The sequence below is a fragment of the Lichenostomus cassidix genome, chromosome 3, assembly GCF_008360975.1.
Source record: "Lichenostomus cassidix isolate B80296 chromosome 3, HeHo_3.0, whole genome shotgun sequence".
NCBI lineage: Eukaryota > Metazoa > Chordata > Aves > Passeriformes > Meliphagidae > Lichenostomus > Lichenostomus cassidix.
The window spans coordinates 60,630,765-60,650,655 of NC_139483.1; the positions used below are offsets into that span (position 1 = coordinate 60,630,765).

A 19,891-nucleotide genomic window follows, 5' to 3' on the forward strand; every position below is an offset into this window, starting at 1 on the left:
TAAAGGAACCAGTCCCTAAGTAGATCCCAGGCAGGATCCTAGACCCATGCAGTAACCCCAAAGTGGTTGTTTACCTGGGTAGCTCACACTGTTTTCACTGTTTTTTTTCCAATTCTATGCAGGCTGGATAAAAGATGGATATTAAAATGAACTGGTTCATTTGCTGAGTAAAGTGGCCCACACACCAGCAATGGCAACACAGCTGCTCACAAAATACATAACCCATACTGGGATTTTGGACAGCAGAAGGAATGTAGTAACCAAAGGACAAACCCAGCAGCTTGAATCCCCTCAGGCACTTGTAGCTACCTAGATTCCAGTAAATAAAACTGCCAGCAGCATTTTCATGGGGGAAGGCAGGGAAGAGATATCAAAATACATTAATGAAACATATCCAACGGGCTTGCACATCTACTTCCAGAATGCTTCACGTCACTGAATTTGTAATAACTATTAAAAATAATAATCAGTAAGACTAAATCTGTGAAAAAGAATTTTCCTAACAAAGATGGAGCTGTATCTAAACATTTGGAAATGATCAAGACTAGGTGATGAAGAGACAAAGCTGTTGTGACTAGGTAGTCTTGGTAAGAGAACATTCTTTTGTGGCTTGGCTTGCTGACGTGCCCGTTCCAAGTTTATTCAAACCTGAAAATAGGGCAAAACTTTTTACTCCATCCTAGAATTACAGCAGAACTCAAAGACAAGCTGACATTTTTTTCAGCCTCTCAGCCACTGAATGCTTAGGAAGATTATTTTAATTAAATGAACTTTGTGTTCTAAGTTTCCAAAGGGTTAATCCTATGCAATCCTGTTTCTTTAGCTAGCACAGCAGCTTACCTAGCTTGAAAGTCCAACAAAACATTTAATTCACCAGAGTTCAGATTTTCAGAAAAGTTGAAAAGAATGAGGCACCCTAGTCCTGTTTGATTTCCAGGGGAAAATGAACTAATATATTCTCCCAAGAAAGCTGCAACCCAAAGTACAAACTCCAAGAGCAAATAAAATCTAATTTGAAATTTGACTTCTAAATGTTACGAAACCTGAACATCGGTTTTGGCTGACTTCAGAACATGGTAGGATCACTGAAGATGTGATAGATAACTAACATGGGGGCCGGGAGGCAGATGATAAGACTGCTGCTGTTCTTTTTTCAGGGGCCTCCCTGGGTAGTTCTCCACTTTTTGAGACCACAACAAAGTCCTAGAATTGAAGGGTAACTCTATGATTTCTCCCCTACATCTCCTGGTCTCCCTAATCTTGCAAGCCTTGGAAGAGAGGCAGGAAAAAGGAGGAGCAATGCTGAGACATTCACATTTGTCTGCAATCTACACTAATGGCACCCCAGATCCATGACTCCAGCTTCCCTTCCCCATTTGCACATGGAAATGCAAGAAAGAAAGAGAATACAGAAAGAAAATATTTCCAAAAATGTCAGTGGGTTTGCCAATAAAGGTGGACAAAGAAGGTTTCATGAGATGTAGAGGATTATTTCAGACTCAAAACTTACTGTATTGTCCTGCTTAATTACAGATTTCTTAAAGGATGATCTAAGAGCATTGTGAACACACAAGCTGAGCTGGCATGACAATCTCCTCCAGAACATCTTTGCTAAATCAACAAAATAACATCAGGCTCCTGAAGCAGTGAGAGGAATTGGTTGTCTGAGGTGTGCAGTTTGAGTAAACTTCTATTTCTGAACGACACGTTGAAGTGACTGGGAACAGACTACACTTATCACCACTGTTTTTGTAATTTCTGAGACCACTTGCTTACTTTGGAATGCAGAAGAAATACTTTCTTAGCAACAAAGCAGAGAAAGACAATTTCTTTGCATATCCCCTTCATTTTCCATTAGTGCTCTTGCACTACCATGAAGCCCTTGATGGAACAAGAAATTCAGTTTCCTATACAAATTATAGGGACAACTAAGCTGTCACACTTTAACACATGCAGCCTTGCAACTCTGCCCCTAACCTTTACCTTAAGGCTTGTGACAGTGGTTTCAACCTTCTCCTCAAACGACTTGAAAGTTGGAGAATTCCTAGGAGAAAAAAAAAAAAGTTGAAGGGAGTGAAAAGCGTCAGTTGCAAACATCATGGGATAACTCCACAACGTGATCAGTTCTTACCAGGCAACACTGCCAGGACAGGACTGAAGGCTGGCTGGTAGGACAGGGCTATGAGCACTCACTTGTGCTGTCAGTCAAATCCAATTATGGTAATCGGATGAGTACTTTTTTGCTACAAATTTTCAAAAGCACAACCTGCCTAGTAATTGAAACCAAATGATAACTGGCCTGCCTACCCTATGATACATTTATCATGTTCTCAGAGGAACAACCAGACAACGCTGCCTGTATTGATGCTTTTCTATGGCTTTATCCATTTGAATTGCTCCCGTAAAGATATAAATATTTTTTCAGCTGTTGAGTAAGTTCATAACCTACATTATTAAAAAGATGTCAGGTGTAATGTCCTAAGGCTGGGAAGAAGGGGATTAGAACTACATGGGAAGTGGGTCCCAAATGCCTTTGAGTAATCCTGGCTCCCCACTCTGAGATTTTGTGACTGCAGATGTATTCTGCTGCTTTCAAAGACAAAGCCTTTAGGGAGACTGTGTTCCTAAGGTGCCTCTCTGACTAAGCTATGCTTTTCTGTGTTTACGCAGCACAAAGGACTTGGGCAAATCTACAGTGGGTAAAGGAGACTGTCTTCTGGCTCTCTGCTCCTTGTTTGACACCTGACAGCTCAATTACAACATGCATTGTGCTTCATAATTAGTGAAGACACAGAAGCTCAGGCACTGTTGTCCAGCACAGTTCCTGGTCCTGCAAAGACATTTACATCATGTCCCTCATCGAGCTAAGTTAAAATGACACTAACGTAAAGAAGGCTAACAGAAGCCAGTTGGAAAAATAATGAAAATTCAGTTTCTGTTATTTAGATGACAATTTTTTTATAGGGAAAGAAGGGTCAAAATGAGAGAGAAACTGAGTTTTATGACTTGTATTTGACCCATAGGTCGCACTGGTGAATGCCGGCCTTAAACTACCCACCTGCTAAAGTTGAATAAATTAGCACTCATCATATAGCTAGGAGATTTGTTTTTCCCACATGCTTGGCAGAGAGTGGGGCTATTCATGTATTTAGAGGCCAAGGGAGTAAAAACAAAGCTGGATACTAATTTTATTGAAAACAGTCAGAGCTTTACTTGAACAGACGTCAATATTTGGCTGCAGTCAAATAAAGCGTGATTATAGCCATTAAAATATGAAAGCACTCATGTAAAATCCCTCCATAAGAGTATGATCCAAAGCCTGTTGGAGTGGAAAGCATCTCTGACGTTAATGGGCTTTGGATGATGTTCTAGAGACAGCAAAACAACTGAATTTCAGATTCAGTAATACAAACCTGATAACAACCAGCTACCCAAGTATGTCTCAGAACTGCTTCATTTACTCAAAGGCTTGTACAAGAGATTAAGCAGTTAATACAATTAAAATGAAAAAAACCCCACAGGTAGCCTGTCCTGCAGCCCTCATCTACATGAATAACCTTAATTGATTGAAGTGAGACTACTCATCCAAGTAAAAACTGCAGGATCAAAGCATGCAAATCCCCCCTCATGACTCTGTTGAACATCACCATAGCAAATAGAACGTGGGTAGCACATTACCTCATTGCAGGCATGCTTATGGAATGGCGAATAGAGTAGCTGTGGGACAAAAGCAAAAAATAAGAAAAAAAAAGCTGTAAAATCCATTTTCCAATATGATTATAATGTATTTTTTAAACTTAGCTTTAAATGTACATATACATATTTTCAAGAGTGCTGGTATTCTTCCTCTCCTGATGGCAAGGGCTTGTCAAACTCCAGCTTACTCTCAGCACTAAAGATCTTACCACCACATTCTCAAGTCAATTGACCAGCAGTGGGGTTCAAAAGAATGATGCAAAACACTTCCTGCCAACATCCATTTAAGTGGCACAGACCCCTGCTATCTACACTTGAGTGGGGCACAGAGCCACCTCCATGTCCTGCACTGACAGAGGATGAGCTCTGTGTTGTGTGGGAGGGATACAGCCCAGCTTTGTGCTGGTCCATCAGCAGAGCTGGTTAAGCTAACTCCCAGTCTCAAAAGACTCCTGCACAATCAGCTACCTAAACAAAAGGTTTCTTCAACCACAGAGGCAGCACTCTCACTCATCCTCACCACATTTCACCTCTTCCTTCACTCCTCAGCTTTACCAAAGGTAGGGAGCTATTTTCCACAGCTCTCATCCAGCTCTCCTTGTGACACTTCTCTCCTCAGACTTCTCAGCAACAGGAGTATTGGAAGGTTGCAAGCAGAGGATAGCGCCTCTGCATTACTCAATGATCCCCCAATCATGCTGCACACCTTTAGACCTGCAGATGCCACCCACGCTGACTGCTTGACTTGCATGATCCAAATTCTCCCACCTGAGCTACCAACTCTGCTTTCACAGCATCACCCATTCCCTGCTGCTGGGAAGCATCAAGCCTGGTCCAAATAAGAATCTGTATTTGAAGTTTAAAAACTTTCCACGAGCACATTTAGATCTGCGCACTTTAAGTAAAACGTACTGTGAGAGTATGCATTTTTCCAAAAATCCCTGCATTGCTACTTTCAGTGTTGGCTGACAGCTGCAGCCTGGTCTGATTGAGAACAGGGAGAGCTTTACTATCAGGCTCACCAATACTTGGCTGCAAGCAAAGCATGATTATAGCATTAAAAAATGAAAGCTTTCATACAAACAGCACATGTGTTTGTTTTAAACTATACAAAATCAGAGCAGCATTGAGTCTATACACAGATTTTTTTTTCCAGATTAAAGATTCAGAAATGGGGGTGGGGAAGGAAGGGAAGAGCTATTTGGCAAGCAGGTGGAACAGTGAGATCTAATACTAACTGTTTGCTGTTGTGTATATTTTAAGGCTTCTTCTAAGATCAGATAGACAAGAACTGACAGCAGACAATGCAAATGTTTCATGTTCAATTTTTCACATAATTTTTATGATTAGCCCAAACATTTCATAAGTGCAGCAAATCTTTAACAGTCCTAGTTAAATTAAGCAAGCATCCTTGCCATTTTAGTCTTGTAGCACAGAACAAATAGGCAAAAACAGAGTTTGGAAGTATTTCAGCACAGATTGCTCCTCTTCTAATAGCAAAACATTCCAAACATAAAGGTTAAAGTCAGATGATTAAATTCAAACAGCTGAGAGATGGCATCTGACAGACAATCCAAATATTAAGTGCATATTTTTTTGAGTTCATCTTTTAGTTTCTCTAAAGAGGTAAGAATGCAAGTTATAGAAACAGTGCAAATATCTTCTTTTAGTAGAAGCCTAAAACATTAAGTTTTTTTTAAAGACATACATATCTGTGATGGTGATCAATGCAGAGAACAGAGATCCCCCGTGACAGAGGTCACTAAATATTACATTTTTGTTTCATGTCAGAGTGAGTTAAGAAGGTCAGTCTGTGCTGTGCTTTGAAGTTCATGCAGTGAAGAAAGAGTCCTTGTTAGGATAACTTAGCTGAATGGTAAAAATGTTCTTGAGCTTTTCTGTGCACTGAAGATACTACAAGGCCAGAGGGACTGGCAGGGAATTCAGGGCTGTTTAATCTCTCTTCAGGGTGAACTGACATAAAGCCAGACTGTTTATAGAACCTTTGAGTACACATAAAATTGTTTTCTAATTCATCATATATTCAAGTGCTTTACAGAATCAATAAATTCAAACTCTAAATATAAAGAACTCCTTTATCATCTTCAGAACTTGGAAATTTCCCCAGGACTCAAGACTTTTAAAGAATCATGACTAAGATACTTTCACTCTGTTGAAGATGAGGTAATTAAATACTTCATACAATCTTTACAAAACTCAGCTGAATAGAATTTTTACTGTTTGTTGCCTATGTTCCAACCTCTGACAAAAAAAAATATGGTTGAGAGAATGGGATTACACATAAGTAGGTTTTTCCAAGACCAACGTCTTTTGAAAGCATTCATTATTTGAATTTGAGACTAATCTACTCAAGGCAAGCACTTAGTCCAATCCTTTTCTTGTTACACTCTGTACAGGCTGTAAAAATGGCATAACAGTTTAAGTAGCATATGTTTTTATTCTCTATAATGATGCTGAAAGGAAAGAGGTTGCCGCATTACAGTCCATAAAACAGCTCCTGTGAAACACAGAGGCAGTATTCAAAGAGAGTAATGTATCTTACCTAATTGAATGCGATCTGGGGTGGATGCACAAGGAAAGAAAAACAAGAGTTAACAGTATTAGGAAAAAGTAACAAAAATAGACATATACTTCTGTAGCATGTCCAACTGCCCAAGGAGAAAAGGAAAATAATTTGCATTCCAGTCTTCATGCTGGAATTCACAGTAGAATGTGGATCAGTTCACATCCCTCCAAAGCAAAGATTTTCACACAGTCCTTCACTGTGCAGTCACCTATTCTGTACACATTGAAGAACAGAAGTTTTGTCTACTAAATTTTGTGTTCTCTTCATTAGAACAGATTTACACAATGCTATCTGGTTTCCCTCCTCATAGCCTCCCTTAGTATCATTAAAGAGAAAGTATAGATGAACTGGAATTGTACATGCACATAAGAGGAAATGCAATTTTTTTCCCTCTGAATTCCTAAATAATCTCTCAGTTAAAAAGACTATGGAAAAAATAAGGAGTTTTTAATTCCTAAAACAACGTTTTCTAAAATAGTTGCTCCATGTTGAAAACAATACTTTAAACACTTAGACACTGTGTTCCAGCTCACAAGAAATTAATTAAGGCAGAACTGGGAGAGGCACATTGATATACAATATTCAGAGGATGTCATTAACGTTCCAAAGTCGAGAAATGATGAGGCAGACAAGTCTCTCCTTCATCTTTGTTACTGATGTAGTCTTTAATTACAGACCACTTCAAGGGAACACCTGCCTCATGCAGTGAGCCAGATAGATGGTGCACACTTAATGAACATCTCTTCAATACTTATTTTTCACATCCTTTCTCCATGTGTGGTGTGATGCATTATTTACTGCACAATGTTCATACTTTGCTCCAAAGAAAAACATTGACTTCTTCAGCTTTATTTACAGGGTTGAACACATCATCATGTACAATGGTGCTTCTCAAACATTCATGGATATATCTATACAACGCATTTCTGCTTAGGCCAGTTTAAGTAATATTGCTGCCCTCCTTTGACTACCTGCTGGCTCCCAGAAACAGCCACCCCCTTCTCCATGCCAATACAGATACTTGCACAGCCATATGATAAGGTAATCTCTGTTACTGCAGACCTCTAAAAACCAGCACAAATGAAGGGTAACTGTCTGTGGAAGTGAGAAAAAACAACTGCCTCACCCATCCGCAAAAGAAATGTTTATGAAATTCCATTCTGAAGCAAGGTATTTCCTTTATAGGGGTATCAAAAGACAAAAAGGTTTGAGAGGGGTAATTTCAGTCATGACAGCTACAGCATATGAAGGAATTCAGATCCAACAACAGTTTTAAGTGCCCAGAACATCCCTAGATTACAGAAATCCTAAAAGCCTTTGAAAAAACTCCATCATCACCACAAACAACAACAAAAAACCCAAATGGCACAACAATAAAGGCACAGCAAATATCAACTCCCAAAGAGGTAAAGCAGATTACTCATACCTGAACCATCCCCAAAAGATTTTGGCCCAATCTGCTTCTAAAAACTTTAAATGAGAGAGATTTCATAGCCTTCAGAAATAACCCCTGTTCAGCTGCACTCATGAGCCTCAAGACTAAACCTGCTAGCCCTTCTCTACAAAGTTACCTGGTCAACGCTCACCATCTCTGCTTTTGAATTTTTTTTCCATTTATCAATAAAGCACCTCACACTTTCCTACACTGAATTTTATCATTTAGAATAATGTGGGATTCTAATCCTGGTGCTTAAAGTGATTGAATACCCTGCCACTGCAGTCATATGGGAATTCTAAGTGATGCCATCCTGATACCTTCATCTAACCCAGCAATGAAAATGCTGATGAGTAACAGACTCAGGACAGATGTCTGTAAAATCCTGCATTATGGTCAGCTAATGAAACCTATTATTTGGATATAATTTTCAATTCCCTATGCTCTCTTGCTGCTAAAGCAGTAACATCTATGCTGTATTTCTCTAGTTCTGCAAAAACAGTACAGACAGCCTTATTAAAGTCAAGCTCTATCACATCTCCTACCTCCCATCTATCCTCTCTGACAGGTGCTGTCAGTTCAAGATAATTGTTCTTGACAAACTCTTTTATATTTTTGCCATTATGCTATCTTCTAGATGCTTAGAAAATCCAGGTTAATGCATTCCTCCAGTATCTGCTTTGTAGTTCCCAGAACTTCCTTTGACCCTCTGGAGAGGAGTGAACTTTGCCATCCTGCATCCTTCTGGGGCCTCCTATACCTTCCGTGCTGATCTCTGAGGGGCACATTCAACTGCCACAGTCATGCCCCCAGGCACTCCCTCCCTGCAGTCTTTTGTGTCTTTCCACGTGTGCCTCCCAGCTCCTGGCAGGAAAGAGGCATTATATTACCTTCATTCATCTTGAGAGCTGGCTCATCCCAGGCACTGAATTTGAAAGGGGTCTGTGTGATCATGTAATTAAAGAAAATGTACCAGACAGCTGAATGAAGGAGCTACACAAAATGTAACTGCTGACATCCTAATTTGCATGCATGCCTTTGTTAGCTTAATCGTTAAATACGTATACTTGAGTAGCAGCAATGTATGTGGTAGTGTGCATATAGTAGTGTAGAGTAAGTCGTTTAATTTCTTTCTTTTCTTTGCTTTCTTTCTTTCTTTTCTTTATTTCCTTTCTTTCTTTTCTTTCTTTACTCTTTTTTTTAAAGCAACCCAAAACCCAGAAATCTCTCACTTGGTATCACAACTTGTTTCCAAAACTGTCATCAGCAGGGATGAAACAAAGATCTATATAGACAGCTGCACAGTAGTCCAGCAGTATAGCATGAAAAGATCCAAACTAGCAGAAAGCAAAGGAGAAAGGGATAAAGATCCTCAACTCTATCACACCTGTGCTCTTCATAGCAAGATCCAGGTTAAAATGTCAGTGCAAATCTCTAATAGTGAGATTTCTGTGCCTCTGGCAGTGCCCTGTGAGTGACCTGGGACTACCCTCTTTCCCTTCACCTTCCATGCCAGATAAATATTAAAGGAAACAATATGAGCTGGAGGTGGGGGAGCAAAGAAAAATCTTGATGGCAAATAATAAATCACGAGACCTATTAATGAAGAATCTATTATCTTAGCTACTTTGCTAATGTCTGGCTTGTATCCTAAAGCAAAAGTATCTCTACATCTGTGTCACATGCATTTCTGGTATTTCTAGTAACACAATATTAAATAGGATGCATTGTGACTGTAAAGAGACCTTACAAGCATTATTAATTAATACAAAATTCAGAAAATGTAAAATACTAGTGATTATTCATGAACAAAATTAATTAGAGAGTTACGACACTGGGAAGATGGGGTGGGGATGAAAGAGAAGCACAGCAGTAGCACAAAAAGCACTTGGTCCCCAAAGGGTGGCATCTCTGTTCTTTCAGACACACAGAAATTTGTCATTTTTCTTTGCTATAGATTTTATCTTCTTGAATGCCAACACAGCAAAATAGCACATTTGGGGGAGTCTATCTGGCCTGTTGTTGTTATATGTTGTTATATGATATTTTAATAAAGTTTTTAGAGATAAAACAAGGTGAAAATTAGGACCCAGCAACTTCAGAACAGAAATATGTGTTTCATGTAGTGTTCTGTACAGTTGACATAGCAGACAACATAGAAAACAGAATTTTGTTTCATAAAGAAGGCAGGCTTCAGTATTTAGTCAGTCTGACTACAAACCCTTTCAAAATCACCGTCACCACAGGCAGGAGGTACGGCTGCTGAACATACTGGGAATTACGATGACATCTGGATTTTAGAAATCAGTTTCAAGTGTCTGCTCTGAATGAAAGCAGAACAGGGATTTGCATCTGGATGTCATTGGTGACTATCAGCCTTAATGCCTAACCAAGAGAATTAAGCTGGAGTCTGATGTTTGTTTAAAATGGCTTTCTGGGAGGGGGTGGTGAAAATCCATACATGAGATCGCTGAAATAAAATTATTTGGATTAACAAGAAAACCAAGCCAACAACACAGAAAATTCCTGCCTCTTTACAGTTTACTCCCCTAAACAGAACTGGGATTGGAAAGGGAGGGGGAAGATTTATAAAACCAGGTTATTTAAGTGATAAATTTTGTAGTGTGACCCCACACAGAATTGCACCTGCCCAAGCTGAGCCAAGAATCTAGGCCAGCTTTGTTGCTGAGGGAAGCATTCTGCCCATCACTCTGAATTAGGATGTGCAGCAGATGCAGAAGGCCCAAGTCACACCATGCTCTCTATAACTATGTGAACCTGGCTAGACTGCTTGCTGCTTCATCATCAAGTGTCAAAAGAACTCCCTTGAGAACTTTCAGTTCTCCTTTGAGAACCGAGAGCAGCAAGTATCCACAAAAAAGGCAGCTCTGGTAGTTCATATTTTCCTGAAAAATTCCCAATTGGGTTGAAGGTAATAATTTCAATCAAAGAAAGATACTGGCAACCAGCTTTTTGATTACTCAAAATGCTTATGGACTCAGCCTCTGCTTTGAGCCCTTGGCTAAAGGACTAATGGGATAAATACCTCCCATCTGCCATGTCAGAAGCATGACTGCCATGGACATGAGAGCTGATACTGATAGGTAAGACAAAGGCATTTGGTAACAGTGATTAATTAAGGGAAACATTAAAGGATAAACATGCTCTATTTCAGCGAAGACATTTCTGCCTTTGCAGTTAATCTCATACCATGTGCAAAGCACAAGTCACAGGATCTGAGAAATCCTGAACTGTTAAGTCATGCTTCCCTCTGTGGTTAAGAGCCAGTGCTTAAGGTATTCACACAGCAACCCTGGTTGCTGCTGCAGGGTCTAAAGCGTGGAAACAGCAACAGGACCTGTTTGCTGAGCTGTGGGCTTGTCTTTTTTACAAGAGGAAGTGCTAGGAAAGAACATAAAATGAAACAGGGAATATGCTGGTGCCATGTGCATCACACACATCTTATACATTTCTCAAAAATACAGAATACAGCTATAAATGCAGGAAGTCAGAAAGAATTAACAAAGGTAGCAAAAAGGCTTGTGAAAGTGACTCATCCTGTGTGAAAGAGGCAACTGAAGTGAAATACAATAAAACCACAAGAACTAATGAGTGAAATGAAGGTCAGTAGAACTCACTCACTGCTTCTCATAATGGAAGAGCCAGAAGGCACCAAAGGAAAGACCAGGGAGACTCCAAATAGGGAATGAATGAACGAACAAATAAACCAGACTTTACCACATAAATTTCTATTCATCTGAGGAGACATGAGGTGTTATGAATTTCAGAAGTTCATATAAGTTAAAATAAATTTTAAATAAAGATAAATTAATAAAGAAAAACCCTCAAGATACTTTTAAATGAAGGCTCAAATTTATGTTTTAGAAAGTTTTCAGCTCTCAGATTTCTGAACACTAAAAAAAGTACTATGAAGATATAATTGCATGCCTGCTTATTCTTCTATCCTTTGATAAGCATACACTTCTCATGAATATTTAGCTGTATCAAGTCAAAAATTCCTAGTTATGTTCATACCCTGCTTGCAAGTCACTCACTAAATTTCCATTCTGAACTGCAGTATGGAAAAAGACACTGTAAAGCAGATGATGCAATAATGAAGATTTGCCTTTTTTTAGTTTCAACTAGAAAAACATCAGTACTTCTGTAGAGGATTTGTTAAGTTGTATGTAAAAGGTAGGTATTAAGGGGGGACTCTAAAGATTTAAGATCCAGAATAAAAATAAAAAGTGGAAAAAAAAAGTTTTAGCTGCCATGAACTAAGCTTCAGCCATGTGCAGCACACAGATCTTAGGATATGGTTACTTCATACATTACAAAAGAACAAAAAAAGTGAGTATATACCAATGTGATAATATGAAATATTCATAAAGGAGACCCTAATTCTGCAGGTCAAACAGTATATTGCAGAGTTACCCATGTCCATTTGTTTCATCACAGAAAATCAGTGCCATCAAACACTCAAGAAGTTCTGTAATCCTACTACCTAATGAAAACTGGAACGCTGGTTTACATTATACAATTTCTGCTGTCATACTGAGGAACTTTAGGACCAACACTTTAAAGATACACCAGCATATAAAGCCTGACACTGAAGTTGCATTTAAGTGATAGTTCTACTGACCTCAACTCCTATTACTTTCATCACATCTATTTTTTATACAACTGCAGAACAGAACTTTGCAGTACACCTTGAAAAAAAATTATTAACAATAGCCTGACATATTTTGTGTTTTATCACAAGCAGCTCCTAGGTAGGCTTCTTTTCTTCAGATTATATTTTTTCCAGCATTCACATATGAACAAAATTGGGTTAATAAAGATCTAACAGCCATTTTTTGTTCCACCTTACTTAAAATTTATTTCCCTGAGGAAATGTATTTCCTTGAGTTTGCAAAGTTATTCCAAAAGGATTTCTTACTGTACTTTAAAAAAACCAGGACACATACAAAAATTATATCTTTGATCATCATTATGTCTTTTCAGTTAAAAACATGAATGTTCTTAAATACTTTAACAACAAACTACTTGAACCTTTAAAACAGTAAAGTCGAAGGCAAAGAAAAGCTGACAAATGGTTTATACATTTTGTCCTCTAAATAAGACCAGAGAAGCAGCAGATGCTGATACCTCATATCTCCAAACTTCTTGCTGATGGCTGTTCCTACATTGCTTATAGCTGCTGTTGCTTTTTGCCCCGCATGGCTCAAGGTCTCGTGTGTTTTCTTGTAACTGGAAACAAAAAATAGAACAGAAATAGTGGTAAGTATTAAAAAAGAGAGACTAGGATCCCTGCAATTAATTTCCCTCAAAGTCCTGACCACTGAAATGTAAGAAACACAGTAAATGTAGCTTGAAAGAAATGGTGAGGATGCCCATTCTGCACAGCTTCCTAAGCACAGGGTTCTCCAGAGCAATCCTTCGCTTAGTGATCCTCTCTTTCCCCCTTGAAGATAACATTCCCCAGCTGGGCCAGTGCATGCTGTTTAAAAGCAGAATGCAGTGATTTGTTGAATACCTGTTTGATACAACTTCTGTTTACAGAAAATCGTATTTACATCAAGTAAGTTTTCTTCCAGCAGACACTGACCTTGTGGCAAAATCTGCTGTCTGAAGCACAGAGAAGAATCAGGACAAATACAACTCTGCTCTTTCAAGAATATATATATAATAGGTACATTTAACAGATACACTTCAAAATGATTCTGTGATATTTAAAATAGAAAAAATTATCAAATCTGTTTCCATATGCCACAATTTTTCTTTTTTTTTACTTTTTAAAATTTCTTCAAAGGAAGAAGGTTTGGTGTAGGACAGAGAAAGAAAGATGAAGAAACCTAGACAGTGAATGCATATTCTTAGTAGGACTGAATTATTTCAAAAGATGTCACTAATTTCACTTATAGGATACAGATTCAAACACAGAAACATCTTAATTTACTGATCCAGAATACATGCTCTGAGCCATACAGATCCTTCAGTATGGTTAACTTGCACTCTCAAAGTAATCAATAAGCTTTTCTGCACAGATGATTTTGTGCTGACTAAACTAATTCTGAGCATGTCAGAGGCTTCCCTCTGAGTAAATTATCTGATACTCCCAGTGACGCAGACAAGCTCAGAATTAGAAGTATTGACCTAGTAACAAAAGGAGAGCACACTATAATCAGTCTTGTATCCTGTAGTGTGCGTTGGCAGACAAGAACTGAAAAAGTGATCATGAAAAATTCAGAAATAAAAGTCCACTGGTTCTCATTCTCCTTTGAACAAAAACTATAGGATTGCAAGTGTGTACCAAAATACACTGGCAATTGATAAAAAAGAATCCCACTGCCTTAGTCCTTATAACAGAATATTTTCTCCTTATTATTATGTATATGAAAGCAATACTTTTGTGGAGGTAGGAGGGGAAATAAGATTAACATTTGCAGTATGACATCCCATTTTATGTCACGTCCTTTTAGCCACAGCAGTACCTATTGCTGAAAGTTCTCTGTTCAGGACTGTGTTTTACAAACCACAGGTTTGATGTCAGATGCCACATAATGTTCTGTTCTTTCAGACAATATACTTTGATTTTATGTTCCTAAGCCACAACATCCTACAGACCTAACAAGTTCTTAAATTGCCAAGTGAAAGGGCTCCTTCTATGAAGGTGCTTGTCTCTGTTTTCACTGACTCACAGTGAAGGCAATCCACAGGGAACAACTGAAGACTAGGGTACCAAGTCTCCAGTTAGGTAAGCTGAACCAAACACATGCACAATGTTGAACAAGGGCTAAAACATTGAAACACTGACAGAAGGAACACAAATTATAATTAGAAAGGAAGGAACACTGGTTATGCCTGTTTTATTTATTCTGGTACAATACAGACAAGATGGAAAAGATTGTTTTCACCAGATCTCCTCACTCCTTAGTCAGTCTGTCCTTGGTGAGAAAGGAGTGGTCAAATAGAAAACCCAAATTTATTTGCACTTCAACCATTCTTGTTTCTTTGAGCTTTTGCCCCTTCCACCAGCACGGCGCCCATCAGTTCTGGCCTTGTGGATTCTCTTAATCTTATCAAGATAAAAGGGGAAAAAGGAATCCTTTTGCCATTGAGCACAAGAAATTGCTAGTAATATTAATGACTTATAAGAAGCAATTTGTATAACCACTCCTATCCTAGGGAATGTGATGAATATTCATGAATTTTACCTATAACACTGTGCCTTTGGAAGTACTGGTGTGTGTGTTTGGTGGAAACAATTCCCACACATCCGGTGCACCAAATAAAGCAAATACCCACTTCTCTGACTTAGTCTCTGAAGTGTCTCTGAGCTCGCTTGGGGCGAATCATTGGACACAGCAATAATGCAATACTTATTTCACTGAGGCCTCTTCTTCTAGCTTAACTAGTTTGATAGGTCTGTCATTCTCTTGCTGACAGTAGATATACTCTCATGTAAAATAGAATGGGGAGAGACCCTAAAATAAGGATGCTACCGTCAAACTATGAGCACATAGCTTTTTGGTAAGAGTTGCCCATGAAAAAGAAGAAAATCAAACATTCTATTGCCTGTGGGATACAAGTCTTAAAGAGGTTTCTAACAGAGAAGCTTCCTAAACCATTCAGCACAAGTGAATTTTGCTGATGACAAAATGAAGGCCAAGACTTGACTTACAACTCTAAAAGGTCCTTTGTAGCACAGCCTATTTATGTGCAGGTTGAATGTACATAGTAAAATACTTTCCAGATATCCATCTGAATTGATTTTTTGAAGTGAAACCTTGGAGTTAATTTTATTCACAGGCATATTTAACTTTATGGTAAAATATCTCCAAGTCTTACCTTTTCACTGCAAGTTCTTCATACTGTGCAAAACTATTGAGAGAACAGTATCAAATGCCCCGCAGAGCAGACAGACCTAAATTTCGCTGAGAAACATTTCAGTCCCCTACGTGTTTCTGAACATTACATTGGTCAGAACACATCTTCTGAGAAGTGGCTGAAATTACACCGATTTTGACATTCCAACAATATTGTGTTTCCTCTGTAAATCCCATAAACACAACATCCTCCAGTATTTCCCCTAGCAAGGAAGACATGGAGACTGCATTTGTGTTCCTAATACTTTTGACATTACATAAGAGCATAAATCCAGCTAAAACTGTTACACAACTAGTCTTTTTTCAGCACCAACTTCAGCAAAAACGACCTATGACATGTCCCCTCCTGCCTTCAGCCATGCTGAAGAGGAGCATTAAGGAATAACAAAATAACAAAGGTGAAAATGGAGCCCAACATGCAATACCTGTCAGCAGAGACAAGAAACATTAATTTGCATCTCAACAGAGCTCACTGATAGCTTAACAATCAAGCCCCCTCTATTCCTGCCTCTCCACTATTACATGTATCACTATACCTTCTTTATAAATAATCTTTCCACAGAACACATTGTCTCACTGTAGTTAGCTATGCTCCTTGTTGATATTTTGATATATGGTGCACAGTATTTTGGCTCAGATATTTTCATCCTCATAGTTATGTCATATTTATAGCATCCATTTGATATGTTGCCAAGCACTCTGGTAACAATGATCTCTTCAACATATTCTCTCTGACCTCTGGGAATCTTCTCAGTTGTATTTCACATTAATCATCTGAGCAAGCAGTTTTCATCATTTCATGTAACTCACAGAAGTCTGTACACTGAACATCTTACACAACTTTCAGAAATCCTTACCAGCAGAAATAAAGTTGGATATTCCAGGTAAGAACTACAAATACTTATTAATTGGAAAAAGTGCCCTGTGTATGGTTTAAATCTTCCTTACACCAAGTGCTCTGCATGCTAAGTCATCTACAACCCCTGTGCACTCTCATCCTCTGAGCAGCCACTGCTGGCAATCCTTAGGTGAGTGCTGACCACCAGCTGATGGGGACCAGTGACAGCATCTCAGCAGGCAGTCAGCAGCTCAGATTAGACCAGTGACCCCAAAATTTATAGGCAGAAATGCTCCAGCAAAAACAAACTCAGATAATTTAGGATACAGGGATTCAAGAAACAGAACCTTCCATCCAAGCCATGGTCTGCATTTTACACAAATACATCATCTCACTAATGCAAAGGCATCATCAGCATTATACCAGGTACCCAGTAGCATTAGCAAAAGCAGAAACAGGACACTAGATTTTTTCAATTAGAGTAGGAGTGCCTGCTCTGATTTTGTGGCTTCTCAAAATACTCCACAGCACAGGAGGATTGCTGGTAATGGTTAACAAGGATCATATCCCATGCTTTCACTTGGCACTTAACAGTAAATATTTATAATGTATTTCATAGACAAGAGGGATTAACAACTGCTGTCCCAGTTGTAAACTTGTAAATAACACCTGTGAGCATCTGAATATTACCTTTATATATGACATTAACCTAAGAGTTTCATCCATCAATTTCTGATTATAATTTTGTTTTTAAAATAGGGTATTTCTTTAACAGCAGCAATTATTTATAAAACTGATTATCAGAGGTTATCACCAAACATGCTGATATTGCAGCTATATTCTGATAACATGTCCAACGCGTTTTAAAGAAGCTTTAAAAATAACTCATGTCTCCAGTGCTGTAACATACTATTTACACAAAGTAGATTTGCAATATATTTTGACTGCATTTTCACTTGACAGTTTCATATACTACATTTAGGTTACTCTATCTTGTGACAACCAGGTTTCACTAGGTGATTTTTACAGCCCCTGAAAGCAAATACAAGGAGATACAGTTTCATAAAACACAACATGTGAAGAAAATTATGCCTTATAGAGGGTGTAGCCAGGCAGCAGCCATATAGAGAGAACTAGACATTTAAATGGCCATCATCATCTGCAGGATAAGACAGGACAATCACACTCATCTCATATCATCGCATCTCAGTACAGAATTGCCCTACACATGGCAGTATTAAATGTAACCTTCCTTCATAGGTGCAATACATGGCTTGCTGACAGAAGTAGGCTACACATATAATATTTATATTTTGCATGTCAAGCTGCACATTTGATCTACTGCAGTAAATTGTAAAGAATTTTAATTCAGCTTCTGTAGTATTGGTACATCTGCTAATTAGTACATCTTAATTCAGCATTGTGCCTCTCCATCAATGCTTGCTGGCAAAATTAATTCATTTGAGAAACCCTCGCCTGTGATAAGGCTTACAGAAGATGTAACCGAATGCAAACAATTAACAACAAAAGCATACAGTAGAGCAGAGCCTGGTAGCACAAGCCATGCCCTATGGAGCTTGCTTCTTTTCAGTTTTCAAACCATTAGTCAGCTTAAGAATGACTTTTCTGGAATCGATCTAAAGCATCTGGATCTCTGAGAAACTCTCAGCTACAAAACTATTTTCCTGTTGATTTTCTGGGAGAAACAGGGTTCAACATTAACGAAATTATGCTAAATGATCAAATGAGGTAAATGCATGTATGAATGACAGATTAAATGTACATAAAACATTCTCTAGGAGCATTCTTATTGTCATTTTTGCCACAAATGAACTCTAAGCTGTTGTGCATTATTTTGGGGGTTTGGTTTGGTTTTTTTTTAGTACTCTCCTGAAATTCATTCCAACTTCAAAACCAAATGACAGACATACTTTTTTGACATCCTTCCCATTGCCAGGAATGTTAAGAATTAACTGAAACTGCAGGAATTTAGATAGGTACATATGCCTAAATCTGAGGAAGTATGCCCCAGGTAGATCCTCTCCCACAGAGAGAGGAAGGACAGAACTGAGAGAACTGAACCTCTGCAGGCTGCAGCCAGAAATCTGCATGCAGCACATGGAAAGTGACAGTTCAATTGGATGGAGAGAGTCACAGGTCAGGAAAGGTGCCAGACAAAGGTGACAAATGTTCCATGCTGCCCTGCACTGTGATCTTCAAAAATTTGGGAAAAAATTGGGATACTGTTGTTTGAAATGCATTATTTGTGCAGCGCATAGTAGAAGGTATAAGGGGGGAAAGTATGCTACAGTTACTGTCCAGGTAGAAAAGCCACAATGTTTGCTGAAGCACATATGATCTTAAGACAATGCAGGCCAAAACCTGACAGTTCATCACACCTTAAACTGTATCAGTAACACTGTCTGTGGGCTCTGTACTGTACACTAGATTAACAAAATTATGCAGATTAACCATATCCCAGCCTCTCTTTTCCTTTCTTCCCCTACCTTCCTCCTTTTCCAACCTTTCATTTCCTTTTTCTTCTCTTTCCTGTTCATGCATTTGTTTTTCCTTCCATTTCTTCCTTTCCCTTCCCTTTCCCTTTCCTCTTCTGTTCCTTTCCCCTTTTTCCATTGACTCTTTCCTGGATATTTTTAATCCTTGTCATTTCAGAGATTCCAATTAGCATTCAGACTTCCCTTCCCATCCTCACAGTTAGAGATACACACATAAAGATTACTGTAATACACCCGTATATATTTTCTGGTGCCCCATGATAGTTAGAGTGGGTTTTTCCCTGAGAAATTAACATCTGGAACCCACGACTTGACCTTACTGTGAAGCTTCTGTAGGCTGAAGGTTCTGGTGCAAATAAATGGACATACATCTTTTGGAAAAGGAACAAGAAGAACAGACTAAGTTAACTTCTTGAAGTTCTTTGTCCTTATTACTCCACCCTTCCAAATTCAAGGCCAGAGACACATGTGGAAAAGCAGCAAAATAATTATCTTTGAAGATGGCATGAAGGTTGCCTGATTTGACCCAAAGGAAGCAAAGCCAGCGGAAGGGAGAGGCTCCTTTTACTTCCATATAGCACAGACTCACACACAGGTTAGGTACTTGCTAAAACCAACACACAATTTCTTTGCTTACACAACTACTACATTTACTTGCAAATTTAGAGAAGAAAATGCCAAGAGGTGATTACACATTGCAATGAACAGAAACACCCACATTTCTTTTACTACCACTCAAAAGAAGTATGTGCGTAGGAACACAGTTTACTTAATTTACTTAACCACAGTAGGACTGTGGCTGTCCACAAATTATATCCGATTTACTGAAAAAAATTCTGAAACTTTGGAACACATTACTATGTATTTAAAGTTATACTAACAAGGACTGCATGTACTATAGAATGGAAGCCTAAAACACATGCAGTGCAA

At 38.6% G+C, this 19,891-nt stretch overlaps 1 protein-coding gene across 2 annotated transcripts in view; it reads right to left on the bottom strand.

Moving 5' to 3' along the window:
* Positions 1–19,891, bottom strand: part of TPD52L1 (TPD52 like 1) — a 49,703-nt gene that overhangs the window by 2,020 nt on the left and 27,792 nt on the right. The window contains exons 4-7 of one of the 2 annotated variants that reach the window (XM_085056043.1): positions 12,867–12,968; positions 6,260–6,274; positions 3,679–3,717; positions 1,984–2,044 (exon numbers count right to left, since the gene is read on the bottom strand). In XM_085056043.1, the coding sequence (XP_084912169.1) occupies positions 1,984–2,044; positions 3,679–3,717; positions 6,260–6,274; positions 12,867–12,968 (217 nt within the window). The remainder of the gene's footprint in view (positions 1–1,983; positions 2,045–3,678; positions 3,718–6,259; positions 6,275–12,866; positions 12,969–19,891) is intronic. The other variant, XM_085056044.1, reaches the window with a different exon arrangement.